Source organism: Python bivittatus, unplaced genomic scaffold (assembly GCF_059951505.1).
Source record: "Python bivittatus isolate LINGU-HERP-01145 unplaced genomic scaffold, Pbiv_v1 ctg000100_np1212, whole genome shotgun sequence".
NCBI lineage: Eukaryota > Metazoa > Chordata > Lepidosauria > Squamata > Pythonidae > Python > Python bivittatus.
In genome coordinates this window covers 2,617,657-2,641,302 of record NW_028277038.1, presented here as the reverse complement: position 1 = coordinate 2,641,302, position 23,646 = coordinate 2,617,657, and the positions used below count along the sequence as shown (strand labels likewise).

At 46.1% G+C, this 23,646-nt stretch overlaps 2 protein-coding genes across 2 annotated transcripts in view; both read right to left on the bottom strand.

Moving 5' to 3' along the window:
• The window catches only part of DNAH10 (dynein axonemal heavy chain 10), a 54,104-nt gene extending 46,901 nt beyond the window's left edge, over positions 1-7,203 (bottom strand). Inside the window, exons 1-9 of the mRNA XM_088135262.1 lie at positions 6,984-7,203; positions 5,186-5,272; positions 4,458-4,603; positions 3,825-3,933; positions 2,973-3,088; positions 2,301-2,517; positions 1,927-2,084; positions 1,039-1,269; positions 405-595 (exon numbers count right to left, since the gene is read on the bottom strand). Coding sequence (XP_087991388.1) covers positions 405-595; positions 1,039-1,269; positions 1,927-2,084; positions 2,301-2,517; positions 2,973-3,088; positions 3,825-3,933; positions 4,458-4,603; positions 5,186-5,272; positions 6,984-7,203 — 1,475 coding nt within the window. The remainder of the gene's footprint in view (positions 1-404; positions 596-1,038; positions 1,270-1,926; positions 2,085-2,300; positions 2,518-2,972; positions 3,089-3,824; positions 3,934-4,457; positions 4,604-5,185; positions 5,273-6,983) is intronic.
• Positions 7,204-8,165: 962 nt separating this feature from the next.
• Positions 8,166-23,527, bottom strand: ATP6V0A2 (ATPase H+ transporting V0 subunit a2). Its single transcript, XM_088135261.1, has 20 exons — positions 23,142-23,527; positions 20,611-20,689; positions 19,968-20,065; positions 19,239-19,376; positions 18,671-18,771; positions 18,118-18,244; positions 17,749-17,831; positions 17,356-17,449; positions 16,637-16,849; positions 16,099-16,249; positions 15,251-15,390; positions 14,820-14,974; positions 13,915-14,002; positions 13,073-13,191; positions 12,513-12,723; positions 11,719-11,838; positions 10,649-10,768; positions 10,215-10,332; positions 9,507-9,678; positions 8,166-9,296 (listed from the first exon to the last, which is right to left on the bottom strand). Exons 1-20 carry the CDS (start codon positions 23,256-23,258, stop codon positions 9,197-9,199), a joined length of 2,544 nt encoding a protein of 847 aa, XP_087991387.1. The 5' UTR covers positions 23,259-23,527; the 3' UTR covers positions 8,166-9,196.
• Between the last annotated feature and the right edge of the window lie 119 nt (positions 23,528-23,646).

Here is a 23,646-nt window from a genome sequence, read left to right as displayed (position 1 = left end):
CCGCCAAAGAACACAGAAAAAACATGTATTCAGTGCAGAAAGGGGAAGAGAATCCAATATTTTGTCGGTTGGTTGCTTTTATTGTTAATGAGTTTAAAATGTCTCATCATGGGTAAAAAACAAATGCTGGGTGTTTGGAATAGGAGGGTCTATGTACGGACAGCTTCAGAGTGGATGTAACCATGGTTAAAACATGATTAAGGCAGATATGGATGGGAAAGATTTAAAAAAGAAGAGAAAAAGGATCAGGAAGAAGCAAGAATTTCTGGGGTTGGCTCCTGTTCTGTAGGATCCCATTTGCAATACTACATCTACACCAGTTCTGGCCAATCAGAGACATCTTGGGAACAAAGCAGAGTTCACTAACATTTCTAGTCTAACCCAAATAAGGATTCGTCCCATACTTGAACAAAGTCTGCAGGTCCACGACTTTGCAGACCCTTGCTGAAATCTCCCAGGCTATCCGCTCCATGAGGGGGACCATCCGCTCGTCCTTGTTGTAATGCCGCGAAATAATCCAGACCATCCGCAGAGCGTTCATCAGCGAAGGTATTGTGTCCAAGACCACGTTGAAGCCGGTGCCGTGTGTTAAATTCTGCCCAGGGAAAAGTGCATGTTGTGATTCATATTGCACCCAGAGCAGACAAAGAGAGAAAAGAAAAGGAGGGAATGGGTCAGGGGTCACTGAGAACCCCCAAACATGCTCCAGTGCCTAATTCCATATCATCAAAATTAAAAAAAAAAAATTAACGGACAATCATCTTGAGATTTTGGTGATCTTCTCCCCAAGGTCTCACACGAGAACACTGAAAACTTGTAACAGGTGCAATCACATGAGATTTCAGGTGTTTTCAGTTTTTCAAAATTTAAGCTAAGTAATTTGTAGACGCCACCTAGATACTTGCTGGTCGAGGTTGCCAGTTAACTATGGCTAGTTTTTGTCTGGAACCAACTGCAAAGATGATGCTCATTGACCAGGGGGACCATTTAGGGAAGGAGCATCTCTCTCATCCAACTCATCAGCTGACCAAAACATACCTTCAAGTGTCGTTCCAGGGTAGAAAGAAACCTTACGTTGTCCACCGCTTCCACGTGATGCTTGCAGAGATCGTTAATGACCACCTGTAAGTTATCCACAATTCCTGTGTTGGCAACTTCGAGCACCTGCAGGACCTTCCTGACTACGGGCAGCTTGATCTGCTCGGTGAGGGCACTCAGGGTGGCGTTCCTCTCCCGCCAGAGATCAATCTCTGCTAGCGGGCCATTCCCCTGCAGATGGGAGGAAGAAAGCAAGTTATTCTGAACGAGTCTCTGAACCTTCATCATTATAGGAGCTGGGCTGTTTTCTTCCTGTGGACACATGGAATGCAGTATAGCAAATTAATGGAGGACACCTTGAGGCTGTCTCAATTTTAGTGATGTTGACTGATGTAATGGGCTGTGAGAATAACCTCTGGAGACAGGAGAAAGACCCACAGCCTAGACAACAATCTGACAAGATATCTCAGCCCACAGCAGGAATGGGGATGGAGAAAGCACCTCAGAAATACCCTCCCGAGTTCTCTGGAAAGAAAAGGCAGCGGAGAGAAACGCTTTCAGTCTTGCAAGAATCTGTTACGGTAGCCTTACAATAAAGGTGGTATTAGTACTCATGGTTTCGGTTTCCTGTCTGGACTACTTCGAAGGGCTGACAATCCCCTGATAGACATTATCTACCCATTGAAAGAGTGAGTCAAAAGGATGTCCTGAGCATCAAGACAACTACAGAACTGTCCTAACGAGGAAGGGTTCTCCTTTACTTTCTTATCATCTTGGGACCTGTAAATAAAGAGATTCGGGACTCATAAATGAAGAGACTGCTGAAAAACCCAAATGTTTAGGAAAGATGAGGATGCTGAATTATAAGACTGGCTCAAACCAGTTTACCTGAGGGACCTTTTTCTGCAGCTCTTCACTTGCAGAAGAGATTAACACGAGCCAACCATTCGCAAGGCCTTCCAGCGATTCAACCATTTCCTGGTCACTTGCAAGATCATTCGCATCCCCTTCTAAGCTCATTGAGGGCATGTCTAACTTAATTTCCCCTGTTTGGTTAAAAAAAAACACACATGCACAGAGCTTCAGTTGAGCATCCTGTGATGCCTCTGGTGCATAGGGAACACCTCACTCGGTCTGATGCTGTCAACCGTGTTGGGCCAACAGCATCCAGAGTTCCTAGTGAGTGCTAGCACCACTTCTCACTTTTGGAGAAGGTCAGGTTGGTGATGGCAGCTGTAGGCCAACACTGAATCACAATTCACCTTCAATCTGCTGGATGGTCCTCTGAATATGGGTCAGGAATTTTTGCATGTTCATCAAGAACTCATTCCTTAGAGTCTGAAAAGTATCTAACACCAGTGGCTTCTTCGGCACCTTTTGGGCAGACTGTGAATCTTCACCCTCTGCCTTGTCAGATTCTGCATGCGTAATAGACTCCTCCAAGCCATACTGGTTATGGCACATGGCAGGCAGAAACACCTGCAACAACAGCATTTTTACTGCTTTCTACTCCTTTCACTGGACATCAACAAACGCTTCACCCTTTCCCTTTCCCAAATTTAGGCGTGGCATCTGCATGCCCCTCCATCTAGGGCTAAGCTGCAACTTCCAGCAGTGGCAGCAGCAGCCCAATAGCAAGGGATGCTGGGAGTTGTAGTTTGGCAACATCTGGAGAGTCCTAGGTTCCTCAGGGTTGCTGTAAGACTTTATCAGTTCCAATAAGGGGCAATACTTGAGAAAGAAAGGAGAAAAGTTTCTTTCCTCTGGATACTACTTTATTTGAACCTATTAATGTGTCCTCTATGGAGAAACTTCTGCAGGAATCCCGGAGTTCTGTAGACAAGGGTGCCCACATCCTCAATTTCACTATCTAGGCCTCTGCAAAGCCACACTGGAGGCCTGAGGATAAAAACTAACCGACTAAAGCCTCTCACCAGGGCGAAGATCTGTTTGAGCATCACCAGAGTATGGCTGTTCAGCATGCCGTATTCCAAGACTTCGGGCAAGACATCATTCGCTTCCACCAAGTCATTGGGTTCTGTTACAGTTTCTGTGCAGGGAAAGAGGAGAAGGACCCCTGAGGTGGCCTTATAACCTCCGTGTTTCTCATGCACACATTCCAAGGAAACCATGTACTAGCATGATCCTGGGAAGTTTAGGATTCAGAAAACAGTGGGAAGAGGGTCTGCATGTTAGAATGTCTTCCCCCTCTCTCTGCACATAGAAAAACAGCACATTAAGAGCGCAAGCTGATTATTTATAACTAACATGCCAGCTTGGTAAGCAAATGATGTTTCTGATGTGAGGGGAACACCTGAACCCTCATAATCCTAGGAGAAACCCATTTTCTTGCAGGTGTAGATTTAGCAAAGTTAGTTGCTTTCAGCACTATGAAAAAAATAACGTGGCATATACGGAAGCCAAGTTCTCAATCATTTTTACTAAGCAACAACCAACGATAGCTTGACTAGGATTAGATTCTCTCACTCCAACTCTTTGGACTTTGGTAAATCAACATTCTGCACGGGAGATGAATAGAGGAAGCTTGTATGATCATCGCATTGGGTACAGACTGGGGACTTCGTTAAGGAGAGAACTGGAACTAAGGGATGAATGTTTCATTTGTCAGGAAACGGGATGGGCGAGCAGCTATCTGTTCCTCAAACAGCGGTCAGGGCCTGGCAAATGAAATGGGACGAAAAGGGGGACAAAGGGGTTTCTGCAATATGAAGCTTCCTGACACGCTGCTTTGCTCCAAGTCTTTTTCATTTCCACAGTTAAAATACCTGAAGTATCCCTAAGGAAAAAGAGAGTATCGCTCTCCACAAAGTCTTCCGGGACATCATTGACTGCCATGTGGTAATACAGATTGTAAACTTCTTGCTTTACAATTTTCTGGAATGGATAGAGACAAACGCGGGTGCTTAGAAAGAAAAATGTGTAAACGTCTTTCCAAATTTGGATTTGCCCGCCCCGAGGCATTCGGAAAGCAAGAAACCCCCCGAAACAAAGGTTGCGTCGAGAGCGCCTGTCCGCCCACGAGGCGCTGCTCTCTGCACAAAACAGTGAACTGTCAAGCTTGCACCACTTTGGGGCTGCCGTTCGCATCCGCCCGTTTTCATTCAGAATTCAGCCCGTGAGAGAGATCAGAACACTTGGAAGGAATGACCCAAAGGCAATGCTTTGAACAATAACGATCTTGACGAAAAAGAGAAAAGGTGTGGGTTTATAAAGGAAGAAGAGCTCTCAAAGCGGAGCTGATCACTTTCAGAGCGAGCCAGATAGAGAAATAATGGGGCCAACAGTGAAACAGGTCATGTTTGTTTCTAATGCTGCAAAGAGGTGCTGCGTAGCGATTAAGAGCTGCCCTGATTTTTCAATAGAAGCAAAGGCTCCCAGCAGAAGCGAAGGCGGCTTACTTTATACGTCCGAACCTTCGGGGGCGCCAGGCCGAGTTCGCGCTCTATTTCACTCATGCCTGACCTAACCGAGGCTGTGGATAAAGTCTGAGGCACGGGCTTTTCCCTTCCCTCCAATACAGACGTTCGGCTCCTCCAGTCTTTCTCTAAATGAGGGACATCAAAAGAAAAGATCAGGCACTCACAGGATGGGATCGGGAAGATAACAGCAGTGAGCACTGAGTTTTGTACCGATCCACCCACACCTTTGGAAACTGGCCAGGTTAGTAAGCGCTGATGGGGCTGTACGAGAGCGGGGAGAGAAGGTGCTCCCTGGTAACGCTCGCCCAGCAAGGACTCTCGTGGCGCAATCTTTGGCAACGGGTCTCCGAGAAGGATCTTTCTTACCCTCTGGCCCGTAAAGGTAACCCAACCAGATCATTCAAAAGGAAGCATCAAAGGAAAGAACCAGGTGGGCTACTCTGCTGCCCCCCCCCACCGCCCTTTCCTTCTTCCAATCCATTCTGGGTCGCCCGGGGGGAGCTGCAACACCCTGCATAGCACAATCTTCTCGTGCGAGCGATGCAGTTTGCACAAGGAATACAAGACCCCTCCCCGCCTTCAACGTGATCCCAAGGCTGCAATTAATTTGAAGGGATCCTAACGCTTCAAAGAGTCTCGTTTGGGCCCCGATCTTTTTCTGGAGCTGCTGCTGGTTTGGTTTTCTGGCGTCGGCGGCCTTTACGCACTTGCTTCGGCGATGGAGATCGAGGAGGACTCGCCCAACCTCTGCGAATAAGTTTCGTCCTCATCCAGCCCTTCTTCATATGGCACGTCTGTTTCCAGGAAACACAGAGGAAAATGTTAAGACTTTTCATCCATAATGTGGAGTTGATCTGAACTGGGGTATGGAGGGAAGAAGGGAGAGAGACCCTAAGAGGGCATCTCAACCTGGATTATGGGAATTACTGCACTGGACCATGTGCAGATTTTTCTTTTCAAAGGGAAATTCCAGGCAGATGTTTAGTTAGGGTTCTCCAGACCAAGCTGCTAGTCCTCATGAGATCAGCCGTGGTCCCAAAGTAAACATGGAGGAAGAATGGAAGACTGAGGGCTGGGAGAGAATATCCTGATGGCCCTGAATATGTTTTATTTTGGATGATGCCCCACGTTCAAGGCAGAGATTTGGAACAGAAAGGATGTGCAAGCTGTTGTTAGTCAACAATAAGGTGGGGAGGGGAGAGAATTCTGTAGACGCTCAGAAGCCCTGTAAGTTTGTATCATTTTACTTAACATATGAACATTGCTAGACTGTGCTTGGACAAGGAAGCGAGTTTGCAAATGCTCAGGAACACCCTTCTTCTGACTGCCCAGAGTCGCTGGGAATCGGGTGGCACATAAATTTAATAAATTATATTATTATTTATCATCCCCATCCTCCTACTGGGCACTGTTGAATTTTCTATTCTAGAATTTACAAAGGCAATTGTGATTTTCCTTTCTGTTCGGTGAATGCAACAATATCAGCGGGCAGTGAAGAAATAATATTGGGGCCTAACAGTGACCATAATGAGGAAAAAGAGTTCCACTCAGAACAAAGCACCCCAGCTCTGAATAAAATATAAATATAGCTTTGGGGTGATGTGGGGTGTATGTGTGTAATAAAGCCGTCTGAGGAAACTGGGGCCGTGTGGGCTGGTGAAGAGCCAGTGAAACGGTGGAACCCCAAAGCTGGGCTACCAATCAGCTGTTTTGGCAGGAAAAAACGGTTATAAAAGGGGGCAGCAGGCAAGGGCACCTGTCAGACAGCGAGGGGCAGAAGAGGATGAAGAGCAGCCCTGAGGGGTGAAGGAAGGAGCTGAAGTCAAGCTCTGCCTTCAAGAGGCGCCCCCAGGGCCAGAAGGGCCTGGAGAGGCTGGAGCGGCAGCCCTGAGGGGTGCAGGAAGGAGCGGAAGTCCCTCCACTCCTACCCGGCTGGGCAACTGGGGCGGCCGAAGCCCCTCCAGGCCGAAACCCCGCAGAGGGGCCAAAGAGCTGAAGCCCCTCCGGAGGACAGAAGAGGCCGGAGCAGCAGCCCTGAGGGGCGAAGGAAGGAGTGGAAGCCGCTCTCCGCCTTCAAGAGGCGCCCGGAGCCAGCTGGGCCTGAGGAGGGCGCTGGGGGGCAAAGGGGCTGAGAGCCGGAGGAGGAAGGCCCAGGCCAACCTGCTCGGCCAGGGAGCCTGCGAGCCCCTCCTGGGGCAGAAGAGCCTCTCTGGGAGGGGCCCCGGGGGCCCCCCCTTGCTGTTGCCGCCGCCCTCAGCCTTCCTGGGAGGGAGGAAGCTCCGCCGGGCCGAGCAGCTCGTCTGAATCGACTTCCCTGGCCTGGGAGTGAGCGCCAAGGCCAAGGAAGCGGCTTTCGCAGCCGTCGCGATTCCCTCAAGGGAAAACGGGCCACCGGGGCTCGGAGGGAGGGAAGGCCCAGAGGGGGGCCGGGCTGGGAGGTGGGCGCTCTGCACGTGCTCAGGAGCGCCCGGTGGAGGGGGCGGGGCGGGACGGGGCGAGGCGCACCGATCTCGACGTCGATCTCGTCGAGGCGAGTCTCCTGGCGGAAGAAGAGGGCGGCGGGCTGGCCCTCCTCGGCGCTGGCGCTCGCGTTGAGGAACTGCAGCAGGTGCTCCGTCTCCTTGCTGTCGTCGCGGTTCAGCAGCTCCTCGAAGGGCGCCGGGCTCGAGTGGCCCAGCCCGCTCTGCAGCCGCTCGCCCACCCACTGTACCCGCACGTCGTCCATCGCGCCCCGGCCGGCCGAGCCAACCGACGCCAGGCGGTCGCCGGGGCAACGGCGCGGGGGGCGCGCGCGCGCTGCCCCGCCCCCTCTCCCGCGCAGGCTCCGCCTCGCTCTTCAGGCGCGAACTACAACTCCCGCCACCCATTGCACCCCGGCCGCTAAGACCCTTCGGCAATAAGCCCCGCGCGGCACTTTGCGACCCCCCCGTCGATACGCCTTTCTGCGAGGCGCAAAAGGCACTCTGCGCATGCTCCTAAGCCAGGGTGCGGGGCGCTTTTCCCGAAGTTTTGTGGTTCGGCTTTTTGTCTAAACCGCGTTTCTTAAAAGGGTCCCCCAAGACCCCCTCAGGGCTCCACCAGATCAAAACCGTTTGCCTTATTTTGGGAGATATTTGCAAAAACTTAAAACAGTGTCGCTCCTACCATTATTATTTTTTGCTAAGAAGGGCTTTTTTCACGAAAAGTATCTGCCTCGGTGTCTAGTGGTTTCATACCGTCGCTTTTACAGTAAGCAAGCGTGCTACGGGGGCCCGCGTTACTTCTTAACGCAGAACAGGAAGGGCCAAAAGTCGTAAGCCCAGGAGGAAAGAGCCCCTCTGGGCTCTCGTCGTTTCTAAGAGCGGGAAGGGGCTGAGAAGCGCTGGTCCGGGCAGCCCCGCCGTCCCCAAGCCCCTCGGGCGGCGCGTGCCCCGGCGGGGTCCCATCGGGGGCCCGCGCTGACCGCCCCGGAGGCCCCGGGCGCGACGGGGGGCCGCCCCGGCCGAGCGCCCTCCGCCCCGGGGGGATTTTGCCACCGCAAGCCGAGGGCAGCGCGCTCCTTCCAAGCTCCAAGTAAATCGGAGACCACGTTCTCAAAATGCACAAAACAGCGTTTATTGAAGACGAGAAACGAGATTAGACTCCATTGGCACTTATAAAAGTCCTTATCGTAAAATACCTCCCCTTGAATGCATTTTTTGTTTTAAAAAACCAACCCGCCCACCCTTTAAAAGACGCCATCTTCACAGGGCAAGGACAACTGCATTTTAACACCAAACTGGCTTCGGGGTCAGGCTAAACAGAAATCCGATTTTTTGGAAGCGCCGTGGAGAAGGAGTGCGTAACAGCTAAAGCAGCCTGGATTCGTGCAGGCCGTTTGCCTTTGGGCAGCGGGCAGAGGCCGTAGGCTGCCAGGCGGCCGTGCCAAAAAATTCTTGGTTTCCCTGGGAGCGTCGTCTGTAGCCCCGGGGCTTCGCCCACAGCAGAAGCTCCGTCAGGATGCCGCGTACAAGAGCCTGCAGGATAATTTCAGGCCGTGATTCCGGAAGACGGGCTGGGCGAGGGAACTCCCACAGTGGCCATAATGCATCTTGTGAAAGGGAAAGAAGAGAGTCCGATGCTTCCGTGCCCCTCAGTGAACCTGAGACAGCTTTTCAATCTCTCTTCTGCGCAGAACGCGCAAGAAGTCGCACCCTTTGTGCAAAGGGGAAGACCTAAATGTACATTTAAGCCCACATTTGCGATGATGCAAGAGAAAAATCGTAGCGGTTCCCTATACATACAGAAGGACGCGCCGTTTCATTCTCAGTGGCTGTTATAAAGTTCCAGAAATATTACTGGCGAGGATCAGAGGAATTAACGGGGCAATTAATGGCTGATTAACCCCCCTCCAAAAGAATGATAGAAACACACCTGAAAGATTTGTTAAAGAAAATAAATAGTTCTTAAAAACACTACAGCATTTTCAGAAGCAGCAATCAAATACTTTGGGTCAGTTTAAAAATTAACCTAAATGCGTTCATGAAAGGAGGAAAACACCCATTTTACGTCTGCTTACAGGGGGTCCCACATTTGCCAAGTCCAAGTAAGAGACTATAGAGACATTATAAAATTATTTGGCTGCGTTATAAGGCAAATCAGTGAGGTTCTTTGCTACAGGGAGCTGAACAAGAATGACGTCAACATACATGATTATTTTCAAACAACTCCAGACCAATTTACTGCCGACAGCAGCCAGACTATGCAACGTATCTATCAAAATGCAAAGAAATGTCTTGAAAGGAGAAAGGTGTGAACTTGTATCCATCGCCTGTATAAAACTTGTTCTGAAATTCTACCCTGTAATAAGAAAAAAAAAAATAGGATGAACATGTTCGTCGTGCACCACTTGAGCATCAAACATTACTTTCAAGCTGAACATCTTCAGTGTCCTGAAAAGGTGGGTTTCTATCTTTTTTTTTCCTGACAAAGCTTCCATTTCTGAAACCTAACGATATCCAGAACTTCTGGCTAGAAAGTCAGCTAGGAGGGTTAAAAGGAACCACGTACCAATGAAGCCGTATGGCATGTAGAAAAGCTGAGAGACCTTCCATGACCAGAAGGATGAATACTGTGAGAACCATGAATAAGGCTGAAAGTGGGACCAGCAGCAAGATTCCATAGGCCGCATTCATGTGAAGTCCCAACTTCATGATCATCGCCCAGAGAACTTCCGATAACTCTAAAGAGACATACAGAGATATACATGTGTAACTCAAAACCCCACCTGCTTTACTGGAGGTGTGTGATACAATAAAAGACTTAACCCTCTTGGCATAAGTGACTGAAAACCAGGCCAAGTTCAGATGCAACAAGAAACAATAACCAGTTGTGAAGAACACTGGGCATTTCTCTTTTCCATTCTTCGTTCTCTATTTCCAATTTTAAACAAAATACAGCTCCCCGTGGCATCAAAACTTGGGGGTTGTAATTTAAGCTACAGAATGAACTAAATATGGTTTCAGGTTCTGCCTTATTCCCAAGCCATCATTTAACTAATATGCGAGTCTACAGCACGGGGGATCTATTTCCTGTCATGGTGCGAAAGGACGTGAGAAAGCGTCTTCATGAGGGGGAAACCTCATTCCAGCAAACGCTTATTGTTTTCAGAGTAAAATGTGTTTGATATTTCTTAAATAAAGGTGTGTGTATGTGTCACATTTTAAAGGCCCAGGTGGCACTAACAGAAAATCTGTTCGAATCACACAAGATACTTACGAGCGTGGGCTAAGCTGAGCGCCCAGAGCCTCAGGTATGAAGCTGTATTGGAGATGCATCCCAAACAATACTCAATGGTGTGGATGGCCTGATCCATGAACACATCTGCGAAGTTAAACTAAAAGAGATGGTGTTTTAGTAGGATGGCAGCCCGTGTGCAAATTAAAACCTATGACCCTCAATCTGTGACTTCTGGTAGAAGATGAATCGCTTAGCGAGTAAGCAGCTGTACAAATTGAATATATAACATTTTTGTTTCGTTCCATAGTTAATTTATGTATTTGATCACATTTGTATAGACGTCCATCTCACATAGTGACTCTGGGCTGGCATACGTAATAAAACAAATCAGAATTCATTAAAAGCCATCAAAACAACCAATTTAAATTAAAAGATAAAAACAAAATAATATGGAAAAGACCCCCTAGGCTCACCATTTCCTTCTCTTCGCTTTTATGCCTGTTATCCAAAGGGCTGGCTCCCAATTCAGGGTCACAAGTTCTCAACAGAGCAATCTCTTCTTCGCTTTCTTTCCGTACCAAGCGATAACCTTTCTGGAGGTGGGAAAGGGTTGTGCGATTTTAGGGGTATCTCTCAAGTTCCTTAATGGGCAGGTTTCTCAAACATCTTTCAGCAAGCAACTATTAAACACACACACGCACACCCCCCCCAAAGCAAGGCTGGACAGCTCAACATCTCAAGAAGGAGGGCCAAATTGAAAAACGAGGTTAAGGGACAAAACACGCAATGTGCTTCAGGGAGTTGCAGCCAGGCGTTAAGCTACGCAAGGCACACTTTCTGCACTTGCTCAGTTAGGGGACTGCTTAAATTGATGACCAGCCCAACCCATTTTCTGAGTTCACACATTATGCTAACAAACTAACATGTTATATCACAAACTATGCATGCGGAGTTCCCCTAACACGCTAAATCATAAAAACAACCCATGAAGGCTAATGCTGCTGAAGCTGAGCATGTTAACTGAAGGCCCAAGGCTTATTTTTCATCTGACCTGACTAAGCTTGCTCTAGGACTACAGCCACAGGGCGTGAAGTGGAAAAACTAGCTGCGCTTTAAAAAGCCACCCTCTCCCCTTTGTGGAAAAATGACAGTCCTCTAAAGGCAGGTGAGGGCTTTTGTGTGTAAGTACTGGAGTGACAGGATGAATCAGTAAATGAGAGGAATGCCTGTTTTCCCATCCTGGGGAAGCCAAGCCAGAGACGACGTCTTCCTCAGGTTCCCAGCACCTGCTCCCACTACTGTGACAAAATGGATACATGATAATTATCCAATATATAATTACGTTAGTGGAATAATCCACATGGGGTCCCTTTACAATACAATACAGATCTGGCATTACGAACCATCTTTCCTTTAAAATATAACCTCCTTTTGCCCCTTATCAATTAGGTTGGATGTTCTCTACACTGATTTAGGGAGCCCTGGCAGAGAGATTTTGTCAAGGAAAGACAGGATTCATCCCAGAGCTCCTCCTGAGACTTACTCTGTAGGACCCAAAGCTTGGGCTGCCTTTGTGCAACCAGTACAAATAAAGTGGTTTTCCAAAGAGCATCACAGGAACGGACAGCAGAGCCAGGACTAGCAGAAATTTTTGAATAATCATCTATTTTAAAAGAGAGGATGCAAAATTACACAACTGATTTTCAAATTGTTATCTTTCAATTAGAAACTAAACCAGAAAAAACGTTAAGGGCCCTGTGAAAGTTCTTCCTAGAATTAAGATTCTACATAAATCCTTATGGGCTAAATACCAACCTGGCTAGTTTTTTTAGCACACGGTTTATATTTTAGCAGTCTGGACAAGGCTGCAATGTTTCCTGCAGTAATTTAACAAAAGCACTTAATTCTTTCTGCTTGTCTTGTAAGATGTTGTAACGCATTTGTGTCAGAAAGCAATCAACTGAACCCTCCTGTACAATACATTTTCTGCTGAACTGTGCTGAGTTTCTAAAAGTTAAGGTCAGCCAAGGGAAACCTGAAATTTTATATTTTTTAAACAATTATGCTCATTATGCCTAATCTTTTAGCAATTCCCTAGATTCAGGCGACTTCTCATAATACCAATGCTACAATTATTTCCTAAGCATGCACGGAATTCAGACTGACTTCCTTAAGTCTCCAACATTTAATCGTTATTGGACTCATACTGTGAACTGTTTTAATTTCTCATTATTACTCCATTTTGAGATCTATTTATTTCAACGGAAGATAAAATATTTAAAAATAGAGAGAATTCAGACTTTGTTTGTGGACTTTTCAGTTATAAGGATTACCAACCTGTCCTGAGAAAAGAACGTTTGACGTGTTACCATGGAACAAAAACATGTTAATAAACTGAAGCAGGATACTGGGAGCGGAACTGGAGTTTTCAGCACTGAAAGCCAGCCATTTAAAGATGATCATAAACACCAGATATCCAAAAATTGATAGAATGAACAGAAGTTGAGGAATGAACACTAAATAAATATTGTACGTCTTCCTGAAATGCCTGGAAGAAGAAGAAAGGAAGCATGGCTTTATTTTTCATTTCAATAATCCGCCCAATCCATTTTGCAAAGGACGTTCACAGAAAAATAAATTGCCTGTGTATTTGAACAATGCTGAGGCTGTCATCTCTCAGAGGCACTGTTCTGTGACTCCCAATGGTCCCAGCATGACCAGTGGCTGTGCTAACTGGAGGTAATGGAAATGACAGCGCAAGAATTTTGAATGGCACCAAGGGCCTTAAACCGGTAGCGCTTAATCCGGAAGAAAGAAAGGACGAGGCACCTCAAAGGAACAGCAAAGGTGCTCAGAGCACAAGCTCCAGCATTACTGCTCCTACCGTCCATACTCACACGTGGTTAAACCCCCCTAAGGCAATTCCAAACACCATGTGGACAACTCCAATAATTATAGACATCTTCATTTTGAAGGAATTGAGGAAAGTGAGACGATTGCTTGCTAGGTTCCAAATCTAGAGGGAGAGAGAAGGGAGGGCAGATATCCTTCAGAAAAGATTCAGCCCAGAATACAAAGAACACAACTTCCAATTTACCGACCAGAGTTTAAAAATTAAACGTTTGGTTGTGAAAGCCAGGCAAGACATTCTCTGTACATCTCCCACAAATCTTTTAGGGTTATCTCATATATTGAAACATGCAACACATCGAGGACAACTCTCTAAAGTGGGAGAAGGACAAATCAGAGACCTTGTAAGAGGGGTCTATCCTGAAAACCCCCCACTGAAAGACTTCACGAGGCAGAGGGCTGCATTATAAGCAAAGTGATCCTGCTTGTGGGACAGGACCAGGTCCAAGAGCCTACACTCAGGGAAAACTTTGCTGATGTACAGCCTGATGTTTTATCATCTCTGGTGGGCAAAGCAAAGAAAAAAATGGGTTAAGAATGAGTCGAACGATTATTCTAGGCAGTTCTGTATGGTGGCAGACAATAACTCTCCAGGGTTCAAAGCTGGTAAACTCCCCCAAGTTGACTTGGAGATGCCAGGAGACGCCCTGCGGTCCTCCTGCATGGAACCACCCCAACAAAAATTAAGTGCAGCCTGACTGATGGTTTAGCCTTGCAGCTGAAAGATCTACGGGCAGAGAGCTGTAATTCTCCAGAGCTGCGTTGAAGCATCATGAAGTCTGCCAAGCCTCCTTTACAGACAGCAGCAGCTCTAAGGGGAACCACTCACCGGATCGATGCCGAAAGGATACGGGCCGCTGAAGACACCAGTCACATTTGGATCCAGAGTCACATATGAATTCGTCAAGGCCGCCTGGCTAGAACAATTTCAAAAAAGAAAGAAAACATGCACAACAGAATTAGAGGTTGAGAAGAGGCATTTTTATGGCCTGAAAAGATTGTCTGCGGTTAGTCTCCTTACGCAAAGGGATTTAAAGCCATTTTAAAAGATCACAGGCCAACTGACTTCCGGAGGACTGAAGACCGTGGAGCCGACAACTGTGGCAAAGAACAGAGAGCCAGCGAGTAGACGTGCTCTTCAAACCTCTCCGGATAAAGGAGAGGACTAGAGATCATCCACAGGTGCTCTAGACAGTTGCTCCTTGTGAGGAGATCACAAGACAACGGTCTCCGGTGGATTTTGAGCACTGGGAGATGAGGGAATAGCCATCTTGCTCAAGCCACAGTCAACGCCTTTAAAAGGACACTAAGTTCGCATACTTAACAATAAACAGCAACATTCGGAAATTGCTTATTAACTACTTTTCAGCTATTAGAAACCCTTGGAGTGACAAGTCTGAAAACACCAGTGAGTCTGCCTTTGTTCCTCAATGAAAGAAAAATTTAACTACAAGCTTAAGAACTTAAATTTTTTAAAAAAAAATAAACAGCAAAAGGTTGATTAAAACTTTGATTTTAGACAGCTACAAACGGACTAAGGGTCCAGATAAATTTGAAATAAGATTTTGGAATTAATTATAAAGAATCCTTCCCGTGGGGAAATGCTTTTGTTTTGAAATTTTTAAAAAAAACTTACTAAGATTTTAAAAATTGGACACTAGAGGGAACTAAATATTTAAATTAAAGGAGAAGAACACAGGTGAAAACCACACAGGTTGCACAGGCACAACTTACCTCCAATCCATACCAGGCATTTGTGAAACATGCCATCCTGAGTTGAATATTGTCAAAGATTTGGAAAAACAGTCATTGTAGATCAGGCCAGTATAGATGGAGAACACTCCCATCAACATGATGATGTAGCGCCCTTGAAAAAACATCTTCATGATCTGCGAACAGAAGAAGGAGAGGCTTAGCCACTGCCAGGGGAGCCTCAAAGACAAGATTCTTCCTTACAGATACAACAGTGAAAAACAAGGATTTCTTTTCTTTTCAGATAAGAGTTCAGAGCCTCCTGGGTTGTGTGGAAAGGGACTCGGCACAAAAAGGAAACAGCTCATCCTTTACACAGAGAAGGAATTTTCCAGGCATGGAAACGGAAGAGCTGCATGGGGCCTATTCCCAGAAAAAAATGAAACAGAAAGAAATACTGAAGTCTTCCACACCTCATCTTGTGATCTCAGCAGTTTGGGGTGTTTTTCATACAAAACCAGGAAGAAAGCGAATAGGAACATCAGGAAGCCATGTCCGCAGTCTCCAAACATCACAGCAAACAGAAAGGGGAAGGTGATGATGGTGAACAGAGCTGTGAAACAACACGACTGTTTTAGGAACACAAAAGCCACTCAAATTTGCAAGGCCATACGCAGGTGAACGCAGGCCAAAATGAGTGTTTCCCAAGTGTTTCTGACTACTCTTCTGGTTAACTCTCAGAGCAGCTTAGAAACAGAAGCTTCACTGGACGGGATCTTGGCTGTCCCACTTTTTTTTTTTTTTGTCACCAACAACCAGGAAAAGGGGAGGAAAGCCCCAGCCAAAGCACTTCTCTGCTCCCACAAACTTCTTCTCAAAACCCACATTTATTACAAAACCTTTCAGCTCTCCTACGTTTTAAGAATTCTTCTCATCTACCTCTGCCTTCATCTCCCCCCCTCCTCACTGACTTTTAAGATTAAAGCACTAATGAGAAGCTATTCTACATTTCCTATAGCATTCTGTAGGCAATTAATGCTACTGCATGTTAAATAAATAGATCTTTTTCTTCCTCCTTCATAAAGATCTTTTAAGAAGCCTTGTAAAGACAGCGCAATCATCCTTCTCAATAGCCTGGTTCGTAAATAACGCTGAATCACACGGTCTGTTTTCAGCTTCACACAATGTCCGAATCCAGTCTAATGAGTTTAGCTTTATGAACAAACCAGCCCACCATAGTTTGTCGATCAAACCCGCATTAAAGATCTTGGTTTAAAATTACACGTTTACAACCCAGGAACTATTTTTCAAAGCAACTCACCTGGATTGACTTCCCGGTAGCTGCCGATCCCATACGCATCAACGATGTTCTGGAATCCGGAGGTTAATTTGTTGGTGCGGATCAAAGTTGGAGGCGTTTCTTTTGTGGGTATGGTGTTCATGAACGAAGGGACAGAAGCTCCACTTTCTCTCTGATTCCAGAAAGTAAACAAAACCCGCATTGCTACGTACACTGAGCCTACCCCTTTCCACGCCCTTATCCGTGCATGAATCATGTACAGACGCTCGGAAAGAAGGGGCCAGAACTGTGAATCTCCTTATTCCAAGTTCAGCAAAGCAGCATTCAGGCCTAGCGTTACGTTGAAACCAAAGATGGCTTTTTCAAAAACCACAGTTAAAACAAAGCCTTGCTGAATGTTCTCCTAAGTCTGGCTTTTGTGGTTTGGAAACCACTCTCTACAGCACCACAATGTGTGAAGCAGGTTTCTATGTTAAACAAGCCATGACTAAATCAAATTGCTTTGTGTGATGAGCGAACCTGCCTCAAAAGAGCTGTCGGATGAATTGATTCAACTTACGGATCCTTCCTCAAGTGCGCGACGCATGTTGGGCAGGTCCAGCAGGGGGCACCAGACCTCCGCAATGAGGCATTTGTTGGTGACATCAAAGCTGCAGAGATTCAGCACATGATAAATTGCTTTCATCTTCTTCACTTGGACATCCCAGGTGTAGATCGATTCAGAAGCTTTGCACAGGACTTGCCGTAAATAATCTTCGGTTTTGTGCAACACCTTTGGGGATTTTTTAAAAAGCATAACGATTCAGTACAAGTAAGCAAAGGCAACTGTATCAGAAAGGGGGCATTTGCAGACAAAGCAGTCCTAAGATAATTTCTCTTTTATATGCTATATTCTGGGGGATTTGCTTAGCTTCCGGATGTTCAACTGGCAGTTGCCCAAACAATTCCATCTGCCGTTGAGTGGCCCAAAGAAAAACGTTTTCCCGTTGCAAGAAACAAAGACTTCATACTTTAACGTTATGCAGGCAAAAATAAGAGTCCTTAATATGATGCTATGCCTGAGTATCTCCAGTGCGTTAAAGAATCCCAAAGAGAGAACAAACCCACTTCAAGAATGCAAGCATAGCCTTTCCAAACGTTTCTCACAGGCCCTGTGGATGAAAGCTTTGCCCAATTTTTAATGCATTCAAAACGGTACGCTGCACATCCACGTTCATCCATGAAACAACATGCCACTGAAAACGTAAAGCCAGAGCATGACAGGAACTTTCTACTCACAATATGAAGATCCTGGATGCGAACCTGGAGCCCCTCCATCACTGCTTGCCGTTCCTCTGGAGTGCTGGGATACGGGTAGACGTGGCAGCGGTAGCTGTGACGCAAAGAGCTTCTTTAGAATAGCCAACCAAAGGCATTCTTGCAGACATACGAACCCACATCTTCAGACTACAACCACCATTTTTACTATATTGCCTGAAATGTTTGGGTGAATCGTGTTTAGTCTACATGCTTCACCTTCAGAATCCCACCAGTTCCTCAAAGGATTTTTGGATATGCAGTTTGAACAACCTCCTCCCCACCCCCACCTCCATCTTTGTTTTTCAGAGCAGGATCTTAAAAATACATGAAGTAAGAGAAAAAGCATGATATAGAAGCTTTGTTCATCCTTACCAGTCACATATCTTCTTTACTTTTTGGCCTATTTGTTCACCCCAATATGATATTAAGAACACAAACCACTTGGTAAGTTCTCCCTGGAAAAATAACAGGAATGGTTAAATGCAAATTTAAACTAATCCATTTCAAATTATGCCACCTTGAAATCATGGTTTTTCTTAACCATAAGAAAAACAATTCATAGTTAGCTGATTTCAATGGCAGTAACAGCCACAACTAACTTTTCACACTGATTCACTGGGATCTGAATCTGATCAACTTGGACCCAGCCAAGTTGAGTGGTTATGCTGGTTAAATTCAGAGGGGGCTGATCCACCACCCTTCAGAATAATTTTATCTTATTTCTCCAGCTATATTACTCACTGAATCAGGATCTTCCAAGCATTCTTCCAGTTCTGAGTAAGAAACAATTGTATTTCCTTTGCACACTCGCCACAGCATTTTTTCAAACGCTTCAATTTTTGCTCGGTGAACTAAGCCAGAGATAAATCTATATTAAAAGAAAAATGCACCATAAAAATAATCTCACCAGTACAGGGAACCATGAGAACCTAGGCGTTCAGATTATTTGCAGAGTCACCAATATGCTTAAATACTACACCACCGGACCAATTAAAACAATCCAAACTTATATGCAATTAATCACTCTCAATATTTGCTAGGGTTCTATGCGTGGAGGTAGCATAATGGTTAGAACTGCAGCTAACTTTGTGCAAGGAAGCTCTATATACACCAGTGCTTTTTGACACTTTCAAAATCAGATTTCACCTCACTCGCTCTCTGCTGAACCAAGCGTGGCAAGCCCTTCTTTTCTAAATGTAAGGCGCTCCCTGACTGCCACATCTGGCGTCTTGACTAATAAAGCAAGAGTCACGATGCCTGGCATTGCTTTGCACCAGCCAATTTGGTTACTTACCCAAGTTTTGCCCCAAGCCTGTGCAAGCAATTGTACTCAACCAAAGGATCGTTTTCGAAAGATGGAAATTCTTCGTAATTAGTCTGTATGCAGGACTCCAGCTAAAACAAAGACCCCAAAAAATCTTACATCAAACAAAAAGGAAGTAAAATAGCAAAAGAGACTGGAAACAAGACATATCGAACAGTGGGAGGCACTGAGCGACCGTTGGCCGGACAAAGGCAGATCACAAACCATCTAATCCAAAATCTTTGGCTAGAATCCTGCTGCTCTTCAGCAGTAGAAGGTCCACAAGCTGTGGCTGGCAGCTTCTAGCCAGGGGCCTCCCAGCACCACCATCCCATCTGAGATACATCTGGCCCCCACCCCGATCATGTTCAAAAGAGCCCTGAAAATCTGGTTCTTTCCCCAGGCCTTGAGTCAGACTGGGTGGCAGGTCTTTTGTGTCTGACTATCTTCAGTGATGGGTTTTCTTTTGGCGTTTGGAATTTAATTGTACTGCGTGTCTCTTTTTAATTGTACATTGCCCAGCAGCCTTATACCTTTCTGAAATAAATAAAATAAGTACCTCAGTAGCTCTTTGGACAAAGGACTGTGTGACTTGCAGCATCTGGGTATATTCTATCAGCTCCAAAAGGTTTTTTCTCAGCTTCTCCTTGTTTTTGGTCACTTCTCGCAACTCCACCTCCAGCTTCTGCAGCTGCTCCTGCAGCAGAGAAAAGCAGCACATTCTCGTTGCTGTGATTTCTAACAGCAGCGTCATTTTGCCAAGCCGAAGCCAAGGCAATTGCCAGGAGTATGACAACAGACATCAAATGCAGCTCAAGATTGCGTCAGTGGCTCAGACAGGAGCAAGACCTCCTACCCTACTTCATTGCCAGCCACGACCACCCACCGAAAGGGGTAATAGTTCTCATGCAGAAAATGCTTTCTGACGCTCAGAAAATGCCAAAGCCGGCTGACAGGCTATTGCACAAAAATGAAGAGAAGGTTAAATAATTATTTGGTAATGGTAGCTGAGATTCCACACTCAGGACCAAGACTGAAACTATCTTTTTTATTCACTGGCTCTCTGCTCAGATATGAGATCCCAACACTGCTGTAAAGTTCTTAAGACAGGCCTAAGCAAGTCTCCGTATTAAACTTACAGCAAAAATAACTATAAATCCGACTTTCCTGAAGAAAGGAAGGATGGCAATTCAGAGCTGTAAAAATCTTACAGTTGGCCTAAAGAATGCAAGAAAGTAGATCTTCTGCCATCCCGGAACATCAGAAGATCGCCATTTCTACACGTTACCTGGATTTCCAACATCTGCTTAAGTGGAGGAGCAGAAGGGGTGACATTTCCTTCCGGAAGAGGGATGTCTGCCTTTTTAATTTCTTGTACTAGGTACCCTGGAAGAATGGAAAACATTTTCAGTGCTCTAAAGCAACTGGCTTTCAAAGACCTTGCTCTGGGGTCTGGTGCACGTTCCCTCTGGGAATCTTGTGCACTGCAAAGGATGCTGAGCACATCTGTGGGCACTCTAAAATCAACCCTTAACAGTTTTTTCTACTGCATCCTGGGAATTGAGGAAGCCTGGAATTTAGATGCCATCTCTCTGCATCTTAAATCGAACCCAAAAATGAAGTGACAACTAAGGCATGGGGTCAAATAGGTGCTGTGCTCCTAAAAACTTCCCGACAACCAGAGTTTGAATCATCTGAAATGTAAGAGAAAATCCAACGCAAGAACACTGCAATAAATCATTTGGACTGTAATAGTCTTTCAAGCTCAGTTTTAAATTGGTAAGAATACATTCCTTTTCCTGTTAGAAATAACAAATCTGTGATGCATTTCACAACGGGAAAACTTTACCTGGGAGGATCAGGGCTGCCTCCCAGTTATATCTAGTGTATGATTTTATAGAAGCAAGTCCCTCAGCATTCTCCAAACTTACCCAATATTCTTTCCATTTCTTCACACTTCTTTACTTCACCCACATATTTCCGCTGGAACAAACTTGTATTTGGATTGAGCTGGAAAGACGAAAGGTTTTTTTTTGTCCCTGATAGAAACATCTATTTAAAAAGCCCTTTAAAAGGCCTAAGATTTTACAAGTTGAATTCCAGAGAAAAAGGCTGATTTGTGCAATGCACTAAGCCAGAGTTTATTTCAACCATTACAGCCATAAAGCCATTGGCATCTGATTCACACAGAATGAGAAGGAAAGAATTATGCCATTAAAAAGTTATACTGTCATTAAACACCACTGCTAACTTCTGTGAGAAAAATCTGATGAAGCAAACTGTAGAGCAAGATACCCAACATCATAATAAATGTATTAGATTTCAATATTCTATTGTTTTTCCTCCAATTACTATGACTTGTGTTTGGAATTAGTGTAATGACTAGCTTTCCTCAACTACAGAATAAGGATTTTTTTATTCTGTTAATTCAAGTTATTTATATCCATTCAAAGAGCTAACCTGCCTGAAAAGATCAAGAGATAAGGGTGTTCCAATTGATTTTACACATCTTCTGTGCAATTTCAGAAACATAAAGCAACAGACTGAACAGCAATTCAATATTAATGGGCACACCATAAATCTAACATGTGAACAATCTTTCATCACAAGCTGTTTATTTCTTATTCTGCTCAGAAATCTAAACAGAAGTTGACTTCTGAATGACGAAGTGTAAAAATGAGACAGGAAGTCTACAACATCTGGCTCTTAAACTACTTCTATAAACAAGGTGGCATTCTAGATCCTAATTGCAATCACACCTGAACAAAGTACAGCAAGATTAAGCAGAAAAGTCCAAACTGCAAATCATGCTTCCTTTAAGTATCAGATTATGCAACAAGCAATTTTCCTTAAAAAAAAAACTGAGAAAACTAGAACATATGTTAGAATAAAATCATACATTTCAGAGGCTTGGTGCATTACAGCTCCATGGAACTTACTAGGTAATACTCTGGATCATATTAAGCAGTATTAAATCCTAACCCTACATATATTTCACCAAAATTCAATCCTCCTTATTTAAACTGGGATTTACTTCCCCGGACATGGCTGAGAATTATAGTCAAAATGAAAAAAAATGGTAATCAGTTCATAATTTGCACTGATACATGTGTTTCATGTGATCTAACAATTTACCTCTAGCAACAAAGGTACGAGAGGATTTGTACTACAGTACCATTTTCATTTTCAAATGTACAGTTGACAATGGAACTATTCCCTAGGAATATAGCCTGCTCCCCTTCCAGATACTGCATATTCAAGCAGAGGTTGTATATAGCCACCTTCCATGGCCATTTAACTTAGATTCCTGAACTGATCAGGGAGTTGGATTCAATAACCTTAATCCAACCAGAATTACTTCTACAGCCACCTGGGTGAAAAAGCTTTTAAAAGATATAGAAAGAGGAAATTCTCAGAAAGGCTCCAGTTCTGTGTTTGTTCCAGGCCATCTGCCTGGGTACTGCACACAGCGAATTAAACTGCATCAGTGCCTCTGTAAAAATAGGAAAGATCTCCCCTTCCAACCGTGTGACATTAATCCAGATAGAAGAACTAGATAACTTCCTAACCCAAACACCTTTAGCTACAACTTATTTACTACTGTTTTAGCAACAGGGCTGCTGTTCCTCTATACGTATCTGTGCTTGAGAGCCTCCTTTACTAGCTGCTTGCAACACTTCTTTGAAGGAGAAAAATATATCATTCTTCACATAGAGAAATACAGGAGAAAAACGCTGATAATTACGTATGCCTGTTACACAACATTATCCAGATGCAGAGCGAGAAGTATTTAAACTGTGCCTCTGGTCAATCTACCTCAAGGTCAGTTTAGTCCAGTGTTTCTCAACCTTGGCAGCTTGAAGATGGGTGGGCTTCAACTCCCAGAATTCCCCAGCCAGCCAGCCAGCTGGCTGGGGAATTCTGGGAGTTGAAGCCCACCCAACTTCAAGCCGCCAAGGTTGAGAAACACTGGTTTAGTCGGACACTTTAATTTCACGATCCAGAGCCTGTTTTATTACGTTTACCTCCCGCCTCTCCAGCAGGAAAACCACCGGAGGGAGAGTCAGCCCTCGGGCTCACCCACTCAGGTTCTGTCACTCGAGGCTGAAGGCCAGCCAGGCGGCCCATCCTTTTTTTATTCTAATTACTTCTTTAATTGCGACTGAGGACCAGAATTCCTGAGCGGCGGCCATTATTCCACGTATTTTACTTAGCCGTGGCCGAGGGTCAGGATTTCCGGGGGCTTCCGGGGGTGCCTTTTGCAGCGGGGGCGTCGCTCCCGGCCTGCCCGAGGCTCTCAGGCAGACCCGCCCAGAGAAGAGGGAGGGCCTGGCGCCCCCCGCCCCAGGTAGACCCATCTGCCCGGCGCAACTCGGCCTCCCCCGCCGGGCCAACTCGGGACGGGCGTCACAGCCCGCCCCCGGCCCCGGCCTCGGCCTCGGCCTCCCCGAGGGCCACTCACGTCTCGGAAGTGCGCCAGCCCGCGCTCGCCCAGGGCGCTGAGGCACTCGTAGGCCGAGCCCGCCTGCAGGAAGAGCTGCGCCAGACACATCGCCTCGCCGCGGAAGAAGGAGCCCATGGCGGCGCGTCACCGCGGCCCGCGCCGCCGCCGCGCCGCCGCCGCTCTCCCACGCCGGTCCCGAGGGCGGGCGACTCGTCCGGAGGCCATGGAGGGCGCGGCGCGGCAACCGGCGCTCCCCCGGCGGCTTCCGAGGGCCCCTCAGCGGAGCCTGAGAGAGGGAAGGCCGGAGCGGCTTCCGGCGTTCAATACGGGGGCGCGCGATTGGGTCTCGGGTGCCGAAGAGCGGCCCGCCGCCTCTTGGCTTCTCTATGGTAACGACGCCGCCGAGAGGAGACGAGTTCACGCTGGACCGGAAGTGCTGCTACAGAGCGGCTACGCCCCGGGCGATTCCTTTAAACAGCTGGGGGAAGGCTTTTGAAATCCCGGCCGGGCTGAGCCGCGGGAA